The sequence below is a fragment of the Fusarium redolens genome (assembly GCF_020744475.1).
Source record: "Fusarium redolens strain MPI-CAGE-AT-0023 chromosome Unknown BKA55scaffold_40, whole genome shotgun sequence".
Lineage (NCBI taxonomy): Eukaryota > Fungi > Ascomycota > Sordariomycetes > Hypocreales > Nectriaceae > Fusarium > Fusarium redolens.
The window spans coordinates 1-15,033 of record NW_025763703.1 but is presented as its reverse complement, the minus strand read 5'-3'; the positions used below and the strand labels follow the sequence as shown (position 1 = coordinate 15,033).

The 15,033-nt window shown below is 23.6% G+C and overlaps 1 protein-coding gene across 1 annotated transcript; it reads left to right on the top strand.

Annotated features, from left to right (window-relative positions):
• Positions 1-6,004: 6,004 nt before the first annotated feature.
• Positions 6,005-6,609, top strand: BKA55DRAFT_547274 (uncharacterized protein; the record flags this gene model as incomplete). Its single annotated transcript, XM_046191004.1, has 3 exons — positions 6,005-6,343; positions 6,377-6,414; positions 6,600-6,609. 3 exons carry the CDS (start codon positions 6,005-6,007, stop codon positions 6,607-6,609), a joined length of 387 nt encoding a protein of 128 aa, XP_046040874.1.
• Between the last annotated feature and the right edge of the window lie 8,424 nt (positions 6,610-15,033).

The following is a 15,033-nucleotide window of genomic DNA, read 5'->3' as shown; positions in this document are numbered from 1 at the left end:
TACCTAGTGCAGCCTGGCAGCCGCAGCTGGATCGATCGTTAGGGGCGGAGGAGGAGGCTATGCAGCTATACCTCATGCAGGGCCTTCCTAGTCCTACAGACAGACAGACAGATCTATTACGCCCGGTAGGCCACCGCCTATAGGGCTCTAAAAACTAAAAATACATACATTTCGCCAATTAATGTCTTGATCTTGCAAAGCCCCTATGTTTCCTGCCTTATTCTTCTCTATCTCTTTATTATTCTCCTTTTAGATCCCTATATTAGTTAGTAGTTATAGATTAACTTAAAGCCTAATTCCTCTAAGTATTTAATATCCTATCTTTAGTAACTAAAGCAGTATCTATTATATATTATATAAGGGATAGCTATTATTAGTAGATATGTTTTAGTAATTAATAGGTAAGTAGTATTATTATCTCTGCTTTAGGTAACTTATAATAATTATAAATCTAATTATAGCTTATACTGCTTTTATATTTAGTGCCTATTTTTATTTATTTAATACTGCCTTATCTCTTAGGTAAAAGGATAAATTACTATATTTTTCTTTTATATATTAAGATATTATCTCTTTATATTATACTATCTATTTTATATATTAAAAGAGAAAGTGCTTTACTATTTCTTTTACCTGCCTATATAGACATTTATCTATTAGTTCTATTTTAATCTAATAGAGATACCTATTTAATTATATTATTTTAGTCTTAAGTTATATTAATATACTTGCTTCTTTTTATAATAGCTAATTATAAAATAGATAAGTATGTTTTCTAGGTAGAGCTAGGTCGACCTTCTTTAAATGCCTGCTAACTTTATCTAGTAGCTTTCTCTTATTCTACAGGCCTGCCCTTATTTTATTAAGAATTATAATCTGTACTTTAATTATCTCTTTTTGCAGCATAGCATATAGCTTAGTTATATAATAGGCTGATATCTTGGCTATCTTCTGGATTTTAAGCTTATTACTAGATAGTAGCTAGATAAGATTAACTCTATTTCTGTCTTCTTATAGCTTCCTTATAGTATTATATATCTTCTAAATATGGCCTTAACCTAATTATTGGCAAGGATTTCTTATAGCTTAGGCCGCCAATCTGTTACTTATTAAGATTATAATAACTTAATACTTTACCTCTGGCAGATAGTTAAGCCTGTAGGTAATAGCTGCTAATTCGGCTATATAGGGGTTATGTTCTTCTCTTATGCCTAGTATAACTGAAAAGTTCTTAATAATCTTGCCGGCCCTTGCTATAGATATAGGAGTCTGAATGGTTTCTCTTATATTAATACAATCGTTCCTTATAGAGCTGCTTATTGCTATTTTAACTACCTATTTTACTTTAGCTAGTTCTTTAATTTAATCCTCGTTTTCCCTTTTATATCTGCTTAGCATGGCTTGCATATATACCTCCTATAATATAAGGGCAAATAGGTAAATAACTTCTATAATATTTCTTAATAGCTTTCTGTATATGTTTGTAATATATTTAAGAGGAGATATAAAGTGCCGAAAAACTTTAATTCCTTATAAGAGGTTTTAGACTAGATTAATTTATAATAATATATAAATATCTACTTAAAGCTTACTTATTCTTTTTTTAAAATTATTTATAAATAGTTATTATATAAGCTTTTACTTTAGCTACCCTTATAGCTATGCTTATAAATAATCCTATAACTACTTATACTCTTACTCTTTATACTTAATAAATAGTATATATAAATGCTATTTTATATATATATATCTAGATTTTAAAGGCATAGTTTATTATAAGAGCTATTATAATTATAAAGAGCTATCTTATTATTAAGGGAGCTATCCCCTTTAGGCATTTTAGTTCTATTATAGCTTTTAGCCCCCTAATTACTGCCCTAGCTATATACTATTTATAATACAGGTATAAGTCTATAATAACCCTAAGGATCTTAACTTAGTCTTTAAGAAAGACTTTCTTACCCTTAATAGTAAACAGTTCTAAGTCTACCCTGCCTATATATTTAATAAAATATATAATTACTATTTTTTCTACTTTAAAAGTTATATTACTATGCTTCTCTTAATTTAAAGCCTTATTAATTATTACTTATATTCCTCTTTAGTTACTTTAGGCTATAGGTCTAAATACCTATATAATATAGTTATTAATAAATATAATAACTCTACTATTCCTATTAATTTAGGTCTGTATTAAATTTATATTAAAAAATAAGAATAGTATTAATAATAAAGGCAATCCTTATAGAAGTCTTACTTATAATAAAAATCTACTTTTAGAACTTTATTTATTAATTATAATAGTTATAGTTTATTTAAAGTAAAATATATCTACCTAATATAAAATCCCTTTAGGAATCCCTCTTACTTTTATCTACTATAATAATCTCTCTTTATATATACTATTATATATGCCCTTTATATTAAAGCTAATAAGACTTATAATATAATATAAGTACTATATTAAGAATATATACTTTTATAAAAGTATAAGGGCCTGCTCTGCTAACTGCTACTTGTATGTATTAAAGTACTTAATTAGAAGAAGCCTATAAGTCTCTATTATATAGAAAATCCTCTCGGCAATAACTAACTCTAGCACCTTGCCTAATATAGCAAGAAGTAAGATCAGTCTCTAGGCTTTTATAATTATATAATTATTTTTACCTAGCTTCTTAAATAAGATAATTTAAGTATATCTCTATTATCTTAGTATAATGCCTTCTTTTAGTAATATTTAAAAGGTATTAAGGATATTATATTTAACTAATAGCTAGATTTACTTTTAAATAATTACTAGTAGACTATTATTCCCTGGTGCCTTTTATAACTTTATTACTTATAGCTAATGCTCTACTTCTTTTAAAGTTAAGTCTGGTATTATTATAGGGGCTCTCTAATACTGCAGCCCTTTGTCTTTAATATTATCTAGTAGTAGCAGGAAGAACTTGGCAAGAAGCTCTTTAGCTTGCTTTTAATAATTTATTGTTTTTATTCTATCTGCTTTATTAAGTTAAGGTATCTTCTTAAAAGCTATATTATTCTTATACTTTATATACTTAGCTACTTTTTAAATATTATTATTATCTATTAGAAACTCCTTTTAATAGCTATTTTTATATTATTAAATAATATTATAATACTACTTTATTATAGCTTTTATTATATTTTCTAAATCTTTAATATTTTATTCTGCCTGCCTTAAGGCTTAGGCTTAATTTCTCTAGTATATATATATATACTATAGCTATATAAGGTTATAGGTTTACTGCCGCTTTATATATAGTAATAATTTAGCTCTAGGTATTAGTACTTAGACTACTTCTATTATAGCTAATATTAACTTATTTATTTTCTAATATATTATATTTCCTACTAGCCTATCTCTTAGTATGTTTATAATCCTGCTATTAATTGCCTTTTAAGGTATATTCCTAAATAAAAAGTTTTTATTTTTATTTTAATACTAGGATTAAGATATTAAATACTATCTCTATTATATAATAATCTAATTTATACTCTATACTATATATTATATATTTAATAATTATATCTATAAGCTCTTTAAAAGCTAAAACTAAGTTAATAGTTATTTTATAATTTCTATCTTATTATATCTTTATGCCCTTATAAAAGAGGCTCTTAAGTATAAAGTTATTTATAAAATTAATAATTAGATTAGCCTTGCCCTATCTTACTACTAAAGTATTATCCCTTCCTTATATCTAGTTATACTAGTTAAAGTTACTAGTAATTACTATATCTACCCTTCTCCCTAATCTCTGCCTTACTTTTATAATAGCCCTGCTAAATTTACTATATATATCCTATAAAGCTTAGGCATCTCTCCTTAATATATATATAAATACTATAAAGACTAGATAATCTAGTAATTAGATAACTGCTATTATTATATCTAAGGACTCTATTAATACCTACTTTGCTTTTACCTCTTTACTTACTTAAAGTATATTCTAAATTACCTATTTACCTTCCCTCTTAGCTATTAGTATTATTTTAACTTATTTATAATGCCTTATTAGCATAGTTAATAATTTCCCCTAAACCCTCTATATATAAAGTTCTTAAATAGCTAATATAATTATATCTTAAATATCTTTATTATTTATTTAGTTTTTATTTACTAGCCTTTATTTCTTAATATTTAGTTATAATAATTAAAATATATTATTTATAATATAATAAATAAAGCTTTTAATAGTTTCTGCTAAATAACTTATAAGGACCCCTATATAAGATATATCTTAAGATTATTTCTATATATCTACTATAGTAATAACCTTCTTGCATATACTTGCCATAAACTTATAGTTAGTTGCACTGGTAGGCTTTATAATTTATAATCTGCTAGCAATTATAGCACTATTTTAGTTAGTTATAATACTTAAATACTTTTATAATGCCGGATTCTCCTTTAGCTATAAAAAACCCTTTGCTAATAAATTGCCTAGCTTTAAAACCTTTCTTAAGATATATAACTATTAAGCCATATGCTTTAAGGACGTCTCTCTTACTAAGCTATACTACTTTTATAACTTTAGTATTATTCTCTTAACCTAAGGTCTAAGTAGCCTCTACTTAAACTTTATTTCTCTTATCTAATATTATAATATAACTAATATTATTAACTTTAATAGGGTAGAGGTTATCTTACAGGATGCAGGTTCCTGGCGCCAATTTCGTTTTTACTATATATTTTATTACCTTATATTTGCCCTTATTCCTATAGGTAATCCTAACTCGATAGGGATTCTTTAGATCCCTTATCACCGCTTAGCATCGCTATGTAGGCTTGTCTAGTTCAGAGCAGACTTCGGTCTCTACCATTATTTAGATTATTCCAGCCGAGGCCCTAGCCTTATCTTCTATTCTCGAAATATTAATTATATAGTAGAGAGCATCTGCAGGATTTAGAGGAGTAGGTATAGCTCTTAAATAGCTATAAGTTAAGTGCGTTAATAGTTATATAATATTAGTATAAGATTATTAGTATTCTTCTGCTATACTTAATGTAATAGTGTTAAGCTACTTATAGACTTATTATAGCTCCTTAGTTATCTATTCCTTAATCTCTACTATCTGCTTGCCTATCTCTTATACTATCTCTTCCTGCCTAGTAATAGTTCCTTATAGTTCCCTGGTTATTTCTATCTATTCCTTTAGCACTTCCTGTAACCATTTAGTCTCCCTATGCAACTCCCCTAGGAGATCTAACGCTTTCTGTAGCATTACCCTTCCATTATTACTGCCGCTGCCACTACTCTTTCGGATTTTAGTTAATCGATTGGTTTATTCTTCAGTCAGTATACTTCGCATTATCTACTAGGTAGTCTTTCGTATCTCTTTAGCGGTGTCCTCTAGCTGTAGCGCAGTATCTCGGACTTTACTTATTAGTCTTACCACTTAACTCGATCGCTTTGGTATCGAAAGGGGGCATTATCCTACTTTACTACGATCTCGGCCCCTACTAGGTCCGCCATAACGGGCAATCTCTACCCCAAATTTTCTCCTAATTAACAACAATCTTCCAGTAGTCAATGACAAAATTCCCTAGTAGTCAATGACAATATCAATTGTCCCCTAGTAGTCCCCTAGTACTACAGTCCAAAATCAACTCTAGTAGAGTTGATTTCATTGACCCACTTTAAACCTAGTAGGGTTGATTATTCCCTAATACTACAGTCCAAAATCAATTATACAACAATTAATTTAATTTACCCCACTTTACAGGGGGTTGACTTGATTTTTGATAAGGGGTAGACTTGAATTTCGAAAAATGGACTAGCGTTAGGGTAAACTCGACTTTAACAGGGGTTGACTTAGATTTCTAATTAGTTCTTGCTTATATAATCAGGCAAGACAACACTTTAACAGCAGCGTGTCGAGCTTTGAATCCTATTTATCAACATCTATCACAATGAATGTGAGATCTAACCAACAATCTATTTTTTTTTTAGCTTGTTTCAAGAATATCCGTCAGACCATGGCACTCAAGCCTATAACGGAGCTCGGCCCTTCCAACCCTAATTACCCGTTTAAGCGCCAACAACTAACCGGCCCCGATACTCCTAACCTTCCGCAACCAATTGTCGATGCGCTTAAGACGATTCAGCGCCTGGAGCGGGGCAAACATGTCTTTGCATCAACCTTAGACAGGAGCAGATTTACATCCCTACTAGATGTGAATGATCTAGATAATAGGGCTTTTGCCACAGATAGCGATGTTAGAAGGCATTTATCGCCGGAAGATATCAATGAAATCTTGGCTAATGCTTTAAGATGCTTTAAGATAGACTATAATAAGGGTGTTTGGAATATAGAGGTATATTAATATTTACTTAAAAAGGTTTTATAGAGATCTAGCTCTAGCTGCCTTATTAATTTTACACTCTAGTAAGTTTAGTCTGATATGTTACGATTTGTGCCCGTAATAGCGCTATAAGGCTTCTATAAGGCAGCTGTAGCATATTTATGATTGCTTGCATAGCGATTATGGCCCGATCTTTTGCCCTGTGGCTTAACGGCTTATGCAACCGTTACATAATATTCCAAGTAATCTTTATTTATATTACTAATAGTGGTTTCTAATACTACTGCCCCTATTATTTACAACTATCTACCTCCTTATATAGCAAAGAAAAGAGTAGACTTTTACTTTTTTATTAACCTAAGTTATAATCTCTCCTATAAACTAAGGATTAAAACCCTTATAAAGTCACTTCCTAAAATAAGTATTAGCTATACCTCTTATAGACTTTTATATATATACCTAATAATAGTAAGACTAGAAACTAAGAGACCTAGTAATAATTTTAATAATATAATCCTATAAATTAGCATTTAGCAATTAGCTTATTAGGTTATACTGCATTTACTATTAGGCTAAATATATAATAAAATAGGTTTTAAATAGGTAAACTAGTCTATACTAGGTTTAATATTTACAGAGTTATAAGGCATTATACTAAGTAGTTATAAGTATTATATCTCTTAATAGTAAATATAGCAAGTTAGGCATATTTAGGTAAAGAAGTCTTATTAATAGCTAGTAAGCTAAGTTCTATAAAAGTACTAATAAATATAATCTATATATTAGAAGTATCTTTAAGTAATTAGTAAGGTTATTAAGGGATTAGTAATAATCTAGGTAAATTAATACTAATTATAATAAATTAGCTTTAATTATAAAGTTTTAGTATTAATTATTTTTAGTAAAGGCTAGGGTAATTAATAGAAAATATAAAGTATATATAATAAAACTACTAAGGTTATAATACAATCTCTCCCCTCCCTTAGGCCTTATACTTAAGGCCTAGTTAATATATTTTCTATTAGTTATTCTCTATAAGTATAATATTAATCTTATAATCCCTTAAGATATCTAACTATATATCTAAAGCTAAGAAAACCTCTATTAAAAATTATAATTCTCTCTATATCTTTATTATAGCATTTAGAAATCCTATTATGCCTTACTTTAATTATATCTATTAGAAGATAGAAGATTCCTATATTCTTAACCTTATAAAGTTATATTATTATAATCCTTATATTAAATTAGCAGTATCCTATAATAGTTATAGTCTCTCTATAATAGCAGGTATATTTTCTTTTATATAAAATTATTTTATAAGTTTTACTAATATAATATTAGCTAAAAATATTATTAATAAAAAGCATTATTTAAAGCGCAAGGAAAAGGCTATTAAAGATAAACTAATTAGTCTTTAAGCAGAATTTACTTATATTTATAATACTATAAATACTTAGTTTGCTAAAATTACTTATTTAAGGCATTATCATTATTAAGTAAAGGTAAAGGGCTTAGATATAATTTAATATAGTCTTAGCTTTATAAATAAATTAGAAAAGGTAAAATATAATAAACAGGCTGCTCTAAAAGGCACTATAATTAACAAGTCCTTCTAGGATTAATTTACTATTATTAAATAGTCTAAATAGGACTTATTAGGCCTTATTACTTTCTATAATTCTTTTAGTTTTAGTAAAACTTCTTTAGGAGTTACTAGGTATTAATAAGGTATTTTATTAGTTCTTATATATTTTTGCTTCCTAGGTAGTTTTTCTATTTAATTAGATATATTTTTATTTATTAATCTTTTATATATCTCTAATTTCCTTTACTTTATATACCTCTAGTATTATAATTTATTATAATTTATTATTAGTTTTAATATATATTATATTAGTAGCTAATTCTAGTATTAAGATATAATAAATTAGGTAATATTTAATATTTAGAGGTAAGTCTAGTTTATATTAGTCTTCCCCTATCTTTTATTTAATCTTAACTAGTCCTAAGTATTTATAGTCTAGTTTATAACTTAGTTAATCTGTTTTAATATTTTTAGTAAATAAATAAACTATATCTCCTTTTATAAAGGTTAGTCTATTTAACCTTTTAGGGTTATAGTATCTTTATATCCTTTTTCTAATAAATTCTAGCTTTATCTTAAGTTTATTATATATTTCTCTTAGTTTATTACTTATAATAATAGCTACTAGGTTTACATTCTTAAGTTCTTAAGCATTATAATATATATTTAATATAAATCTAATATTAGTATTAAATAATATAAGTCTTATACTTTTATTATATATAGTATTATAGGCTAATTAGGCACTTAGTAACTTCTTAACCTAATTATCTTATTTATAGTTAATATAATACTATAAGTATTATTCTAATACTTAATTTATTTATTTTATTTATTTATCTACCTGCAGTCTAAAGGCTATAGTAAGTTAGTAATTAACTCTTATATATACTATAAGTAATTACTAAAATTTAAAGGCAAATATTAATCCTCTATCTATTAGGATTTCTCTTAGTAGTCCTTATTCTCTTATTACTTTATTATAAATAATATATATTATATCTTTTATATATATTACTTCTCTATAAGGTAGGTAAATTAAAAACTTTATAAGTTTATTTATAATAACTATAATACTATTATAAAAAATTCTAATTAAGGGTTTTTCTAATAATAATAACTTAGTTATAAAGTCTATTATAATTAAGTTCTATAGTTATTTTATAACTTCTATTAATTATAGTTCTTTATAAGGTTTATATTATTATACTTTTATTCTTACATAAAGGTTATATTATTTAATAACCTTTTCTACTACCTTTCTTATTATTTAATATCCTTACTATAATAGTTATTTTAAGGTTTTAGTAACTCTTTAATATCTATATAGCAGGTATATATAAAATTCTTAAATAAACTCCTATAAGTTTCCTAGGATTTTCTTGGTTTTTATTGCTTATATCTATCTTAATATTTATATTAGTTAGGTAAACTAGTATTCTCCCTTTTAATTCTTTTCTAAAAGTTATTTCTTTATTTTAGGTATATTAGTATTATAATTTAGTTATCTGCTAATTATATCTACTCTCCTATTATCTAATCCTTTTTTATAAATAATTATAAAGTTAAATTTATATAGGTATTTAGTATAATATAGTTATTATTAATTAAGCTCTTAAGTTATAGTAAAGTATAAAATATTTTAGTAGTTAGTATAGACTTTAATTTAGTATATACTTCCTATAAGGTAATATCTAAATTCCTTAAAGTAGTTAATAATTACTAAAAACTCTTTATTACAAATAGGGTAATTTAGTTCTACCTTATATAATTTATAGAAATAAAACATAATTAGGTAAAGCTTTCCTTCTTTATCTTATTATCTAATTTATCCTCCTAAAGAAAAATCTAATAAGTTAGTTTCTAGTTCTATTTCCTTATTAAGGTTAAATATAACTAATATAGGTTTGCTAAGGATAGCTTATTATAATGCTTTAAATACTACTTATATATTTAGCTTTTATATAAATTTCCTATCTTTCTTTATAAGTTCTATAAGGGGGTTTATACTTTTACTAAAGTCTTTAATAAATCTTTAGTAATAGTTAGTAAATTCTAAAAAGCTTTAAACTTCTTTAATTATTATTAGTAAGGGCTAATTTACTATTACTAAGATTTTATTTTATTTTATTTTAATTTTACTAGGTATAATAGTATATTTTAGGAAGTCTACTTCTTTTATATAAAAGTAACCTTTTTTTAATTTAATTAATAAGTTAGTATTTTATAAGGCTTTTAAGATTTTATAAATATATTCCTTATATTTTTCTTTATTATTTAAGAAAATTAGGATATTATTTAGGTAATATATTATAAAAATATCTAAGTATTATTAAAGTATATTATTAATTATTTACTAAAATATTATAAGTATATTAATAAGTTTAAATAATATTACTAAATATTTAAAAAATCTAAATTTAGTTTTAAATACTATCTTTTATTTATCTCTTTCTTTATTATAAATTAGGTTATAAGCTCCCTTAAGGTCTAGAGTAGTAAAGATTTATTTACCTTATAGGCAGTCCTTAAGTTTTATAATAAGTAAGAGTAAGATCTTATCCTTAATTATAAGGGCATTTAACCTCTTATAGTTTATAAGAAGTTATAATTTCTTATTCTTTTTTAAAATAAATATTACTAAGAATCCTATTAATAAGTTAAATATCTTAATATTCCCTTTTATTAATTTTATATTTAAGTAATCTCTTAAGATAGTAAGTTCTTTTTTATTAAGGTTATAAATCTTCTAAAATAGCAAGTTATTTATTTTAAGCTATATTTAATAATCCTAGTAGCTATATTATAATACTTTTATCTTAAGTTCCTTTTTAAAGAGTTTTTTATAAATATAATATTCTTTTAAGATATTTTTAAGTTAATCCTAATATTCTTTTTCCTTAAGTTATTTTTAGTATTTTAGTTTTTATTTAAGTTATATAATTAGTATTTAATAAAACCTAGGACTTATTAATTTTATTATTTCTTACCTTTTATATATTTATATTATACTCCTTTTAGAGGTAGTAAATTCTTTATTCTATATATATTTATATTATTATCTTTAATTAAGGTTTAAGATCTCCTATTATTTATTATAATTATTTTATTATTACTATTTAAGTTATTATAAAAAGTAACTTAGCTAGTTAGCTAGTTAATATATAGGTTTACTTATCTAAGCTATAGTATACTAAAGATAATATTTATATTTAATAATAAGGGAATAATATCTAAGTCTATTCCTTAATTTTTCCCTAAATAAGGACCTTAAAGTAATTAATCTCTTAATTTACTATTTTATTATTATAGTTAAAAGGTTATCCCTTTATACTAATAACTAGTTATAAGACTTGCTTTTTTCTTTAAAATAATTCAAGCTTTATAACTAAATCTAAGTTAATAAAATTATATTTAGCTTTATAATTAATTTAAGTATTTAGCCATCTTCTCTTAATTTAAACTTTTAGTATTAGGCTATTAGGCTTATTATCTTATATAGCTCCTAGAGCACTTATTAATTTAAGTTATTCTTATCCTTATACTTTATATATCTATAGCTCTATTATAGATAGTATTTCTTATTTCTTAATATATCTTAGTAAATTTATTTATAGTTATTATTATAGTATCCTTTTTTATTAATATAATTATTTTTAAATTCTCTATTATATAATAACTACTAGAGATATTCTTTTAGTTTTATATCTTATTTATTTATATATAATTCTTATATTAAGTAAGGTATAACTAGGTAAAGTCTATTTACTTCTTATTAGTATTATATTTCTTTAGTAATATTTAAACTTATATTATTATTTATTAGGTTATTTATTAAGTAGCTATATTATTCTTAGCTTATTTTTTCCTAGTATTTATTTTCCTATTCTTAATAATTTTTCTTTATTTTATTAATTTCTACTTAGTTAAATACTTTTATAAGGTTAATGAAGGTAAAAATTCTTTTTTAAGTTATATTATTATTATCTAACTTAAGTTCTTTTATTAGTTTCCTTAAGTAATTAAAGTTTCCATTTATAATTACTTAAAATTCTTTTTTAGCATCTTTAATAAGCTTTTATAATTATTAAATTTCTTTATAAAGTTAGTTTACTTTATAAGTCTATTAATAGTAGGCTATATTAAATTATAGCTCTACTACTCTTAGGTTTTTATACTATATATATATTAAGTACCCTTTTATTTCCCTCCTTAAGTAGGGTTTATTATTAGGTATATTAAGGATAATTACTAAAAATTAATTATTATTAAGTTTTTCTTATTTATATATTTTATATTAATGATTTTTATAAAATAGCTATAAGATCTCTTTATATTATTTATTTATTAGAAATATTTAAATATTATTTTATTTAGTAAATTATTCTTCTTTATATAATAGGTTTATAATATTATTAATATAATAAGCTTTAATATTTAAGAGTTTAATTATATTAATATTTTTATATTTTCTAGCTCCTTATATATATCCTTCTTTTAATAATATCTATATCCTTTTCCCTACTTTATTAAACAATAGCTTATAGGGTTATTTTTATTTTTACTTAAGGCATTTATCTTCCTTATAGAGGTATTATATAATTACTTATATAGCTCCTTTACTATGCCTTATACTTTAGGAATATTAATAATAATAAATATAGATTCTGGCCCTTACCTCTTATTTCTTATTAAAGGCTATTTCCTTTTTTAAAGTTTATTTATTATTATAATTTTAGTAAGTATATTATTTACTTTATTAATTAACTTGGCTTTTTTATTTATATTAGAAATAATTACTATTCCTTATTATATTATACTTAGGACTTTTAATTATTATTATTTATTACTTTTTTTATTATCTTTTTTTTATTATTATCTTTCCCTTTATTTTTATTAGAAATATTCCTTTTATTTTAAGTTCTTTATCTTTTAATAGTAATATTAGTTATTAATTTTATTTTTATAAAGTCTTTATTATTCTCTTTCTTTTTTTATAAGCTCCTTCTTTTCTTATCCCTTATAGGTCTCTATAAGCAGTTCTATAAAAGTTAATTTATAATAAAGGATTATATTATATCTACTTTAAGTTATTGCTAATAATTAGGTTAATTTAAGAGGTTATTTACCTTAGTTTTACTATTATAGTTTCTATAATTTAAGGTATTATTATACTATATATCTGAATTAATTATAATTATAATATTTATATTAAAATATATATTATTATCCCTTACTGCCTTACTACATAGCTCTAATTACTATAGGTCTTACTTAGGTTCTATATAAGGTATTATTTTAGTAATTACCTTATTATTAGCCTTAGTTTTAAGAGTTACTTTAATTATTATTATATTATTAGCTAGGGTATTATAAGTTAAAATTATTACCCTATTTATAATTTACTCTCTCTCTTTTGTATTTATATTATTATTTATTAATCTTAATTACTATAGTAATATATATAATTAGACCTTCTTTAAGTCTATTAGCTAAGTATAGTTTATCCTTAACTTCTTCCTTTAATCCTCTATAATAGATTTCTATTAAGGCTTTATTATCTTATTTAGTTTTAAATATAAGCTATTAGAACTTAGTAAAATAAGTAATATATAACTTAATTTATTTAAATATAAGTAATTTTACTATAGCTTATTATTCTTTATTAACTACTTTAAAGTTATCTTTAAGGGTTTATTTAAAGTTTCCTTAATTTCTAAAGATATTCTAGGTATCTTAGTCTTACTATTCTTTTTTATTTTTAAGAAAGTCTCTTAAGATAGGTTTAAACTAATCCTTTATATCTCTTAAAATTAGGCTTATAATATACAGGAGTTTCTTTATTAGTGTATTTAGCTTATTCTTATAAAGGCAGAAGCCTTTATTTAAGTTAGGAATAGGATTATATTAGCAGCTTAACCTCTAAAAGGTTCTGGTTTAGGGGGCTTAAGTGCTTTGCCTAGGTCCTATTTATTACTGCCTTTACTAGCAGTTACAGCAAGGCACATATTTACCTAAGCCTGTAAAGTATAGATAGTATTATAAAGGTATTAGACTTTAGCTATTATCTTAGTAAAACTAAGTAATACTCTAGTATAAGGAGGTGCTAGACTAGTATTACTAGATATTTTAATAATATAATATTACTTAGTATTTATATAATATAATCTAAATAAGAGCTATTAATATATAATATAATAGGTTTTAAATTAGTAAACTAGTTTATATTAGGTTTAATATTTATAAAATTATAAGGCATTATATTAAGTAGTTATAAGTATTATATCTCTTAATAATTAATAAAGCAAGTTAGGCATAGTTAGGTAAAGAAGTCTTATTAATAGCTGATAAGCTAAATTCTATAAAAGTGCTAATAAATATAATTTATATATTAGAGGTATCTTTAGGTAATTAGTAAGGTTATTAAGGGATTAATAGTAATTTAGGTAGATTAATACTAATTATAATAGATTAGCTTTAATTGTAGAGTCTTGGCGCTAATTGTCTTTAGCAGAGGCTAGGGTAATTGGTAGAAAATGTAGGGTATACGTGATGGAACCGCTAGGGTCATAACAGAATATAGCTAAAGAAATAAGCTTGCAGACTATTAAGGAAGGATTATATTAATAAATGCTTTAGGGAACTAGGCACTTTATATAGTATAGTAATTTAAGGTTATAATTAAATATATATTATAATATCTTTAGAGTTTATTAATAAGGAGGGAAGGGAATTTATATAAATAGTAAGTTTTAGTGCCTTTTATAATAGTTAGGGTTTTTAAATAAGTAAACTAGTCTATACTAGGTTTATATTTATAAATTATATAAGATATAATATTAAGTATTATAAAGTATTATATCTCTTAATAATTAAGTAATATATATTAGGCTTATTAATATAAAGATATTTTATTAATAGCTATTAAGCTAAGTTTTATAAAAGTATTAATAAATATATTTTATATATTAGAGGTAATTATAATCTAAGAGGATAATTATTAAGTAATTCTTAAAGTTATTAATAATTTTAATTAAATATTAATAACTAAGTCTTAGCAGTTACTTATAGAATAATTTAGTATATGGTGATTACTTATAATTGGAAGAAAATG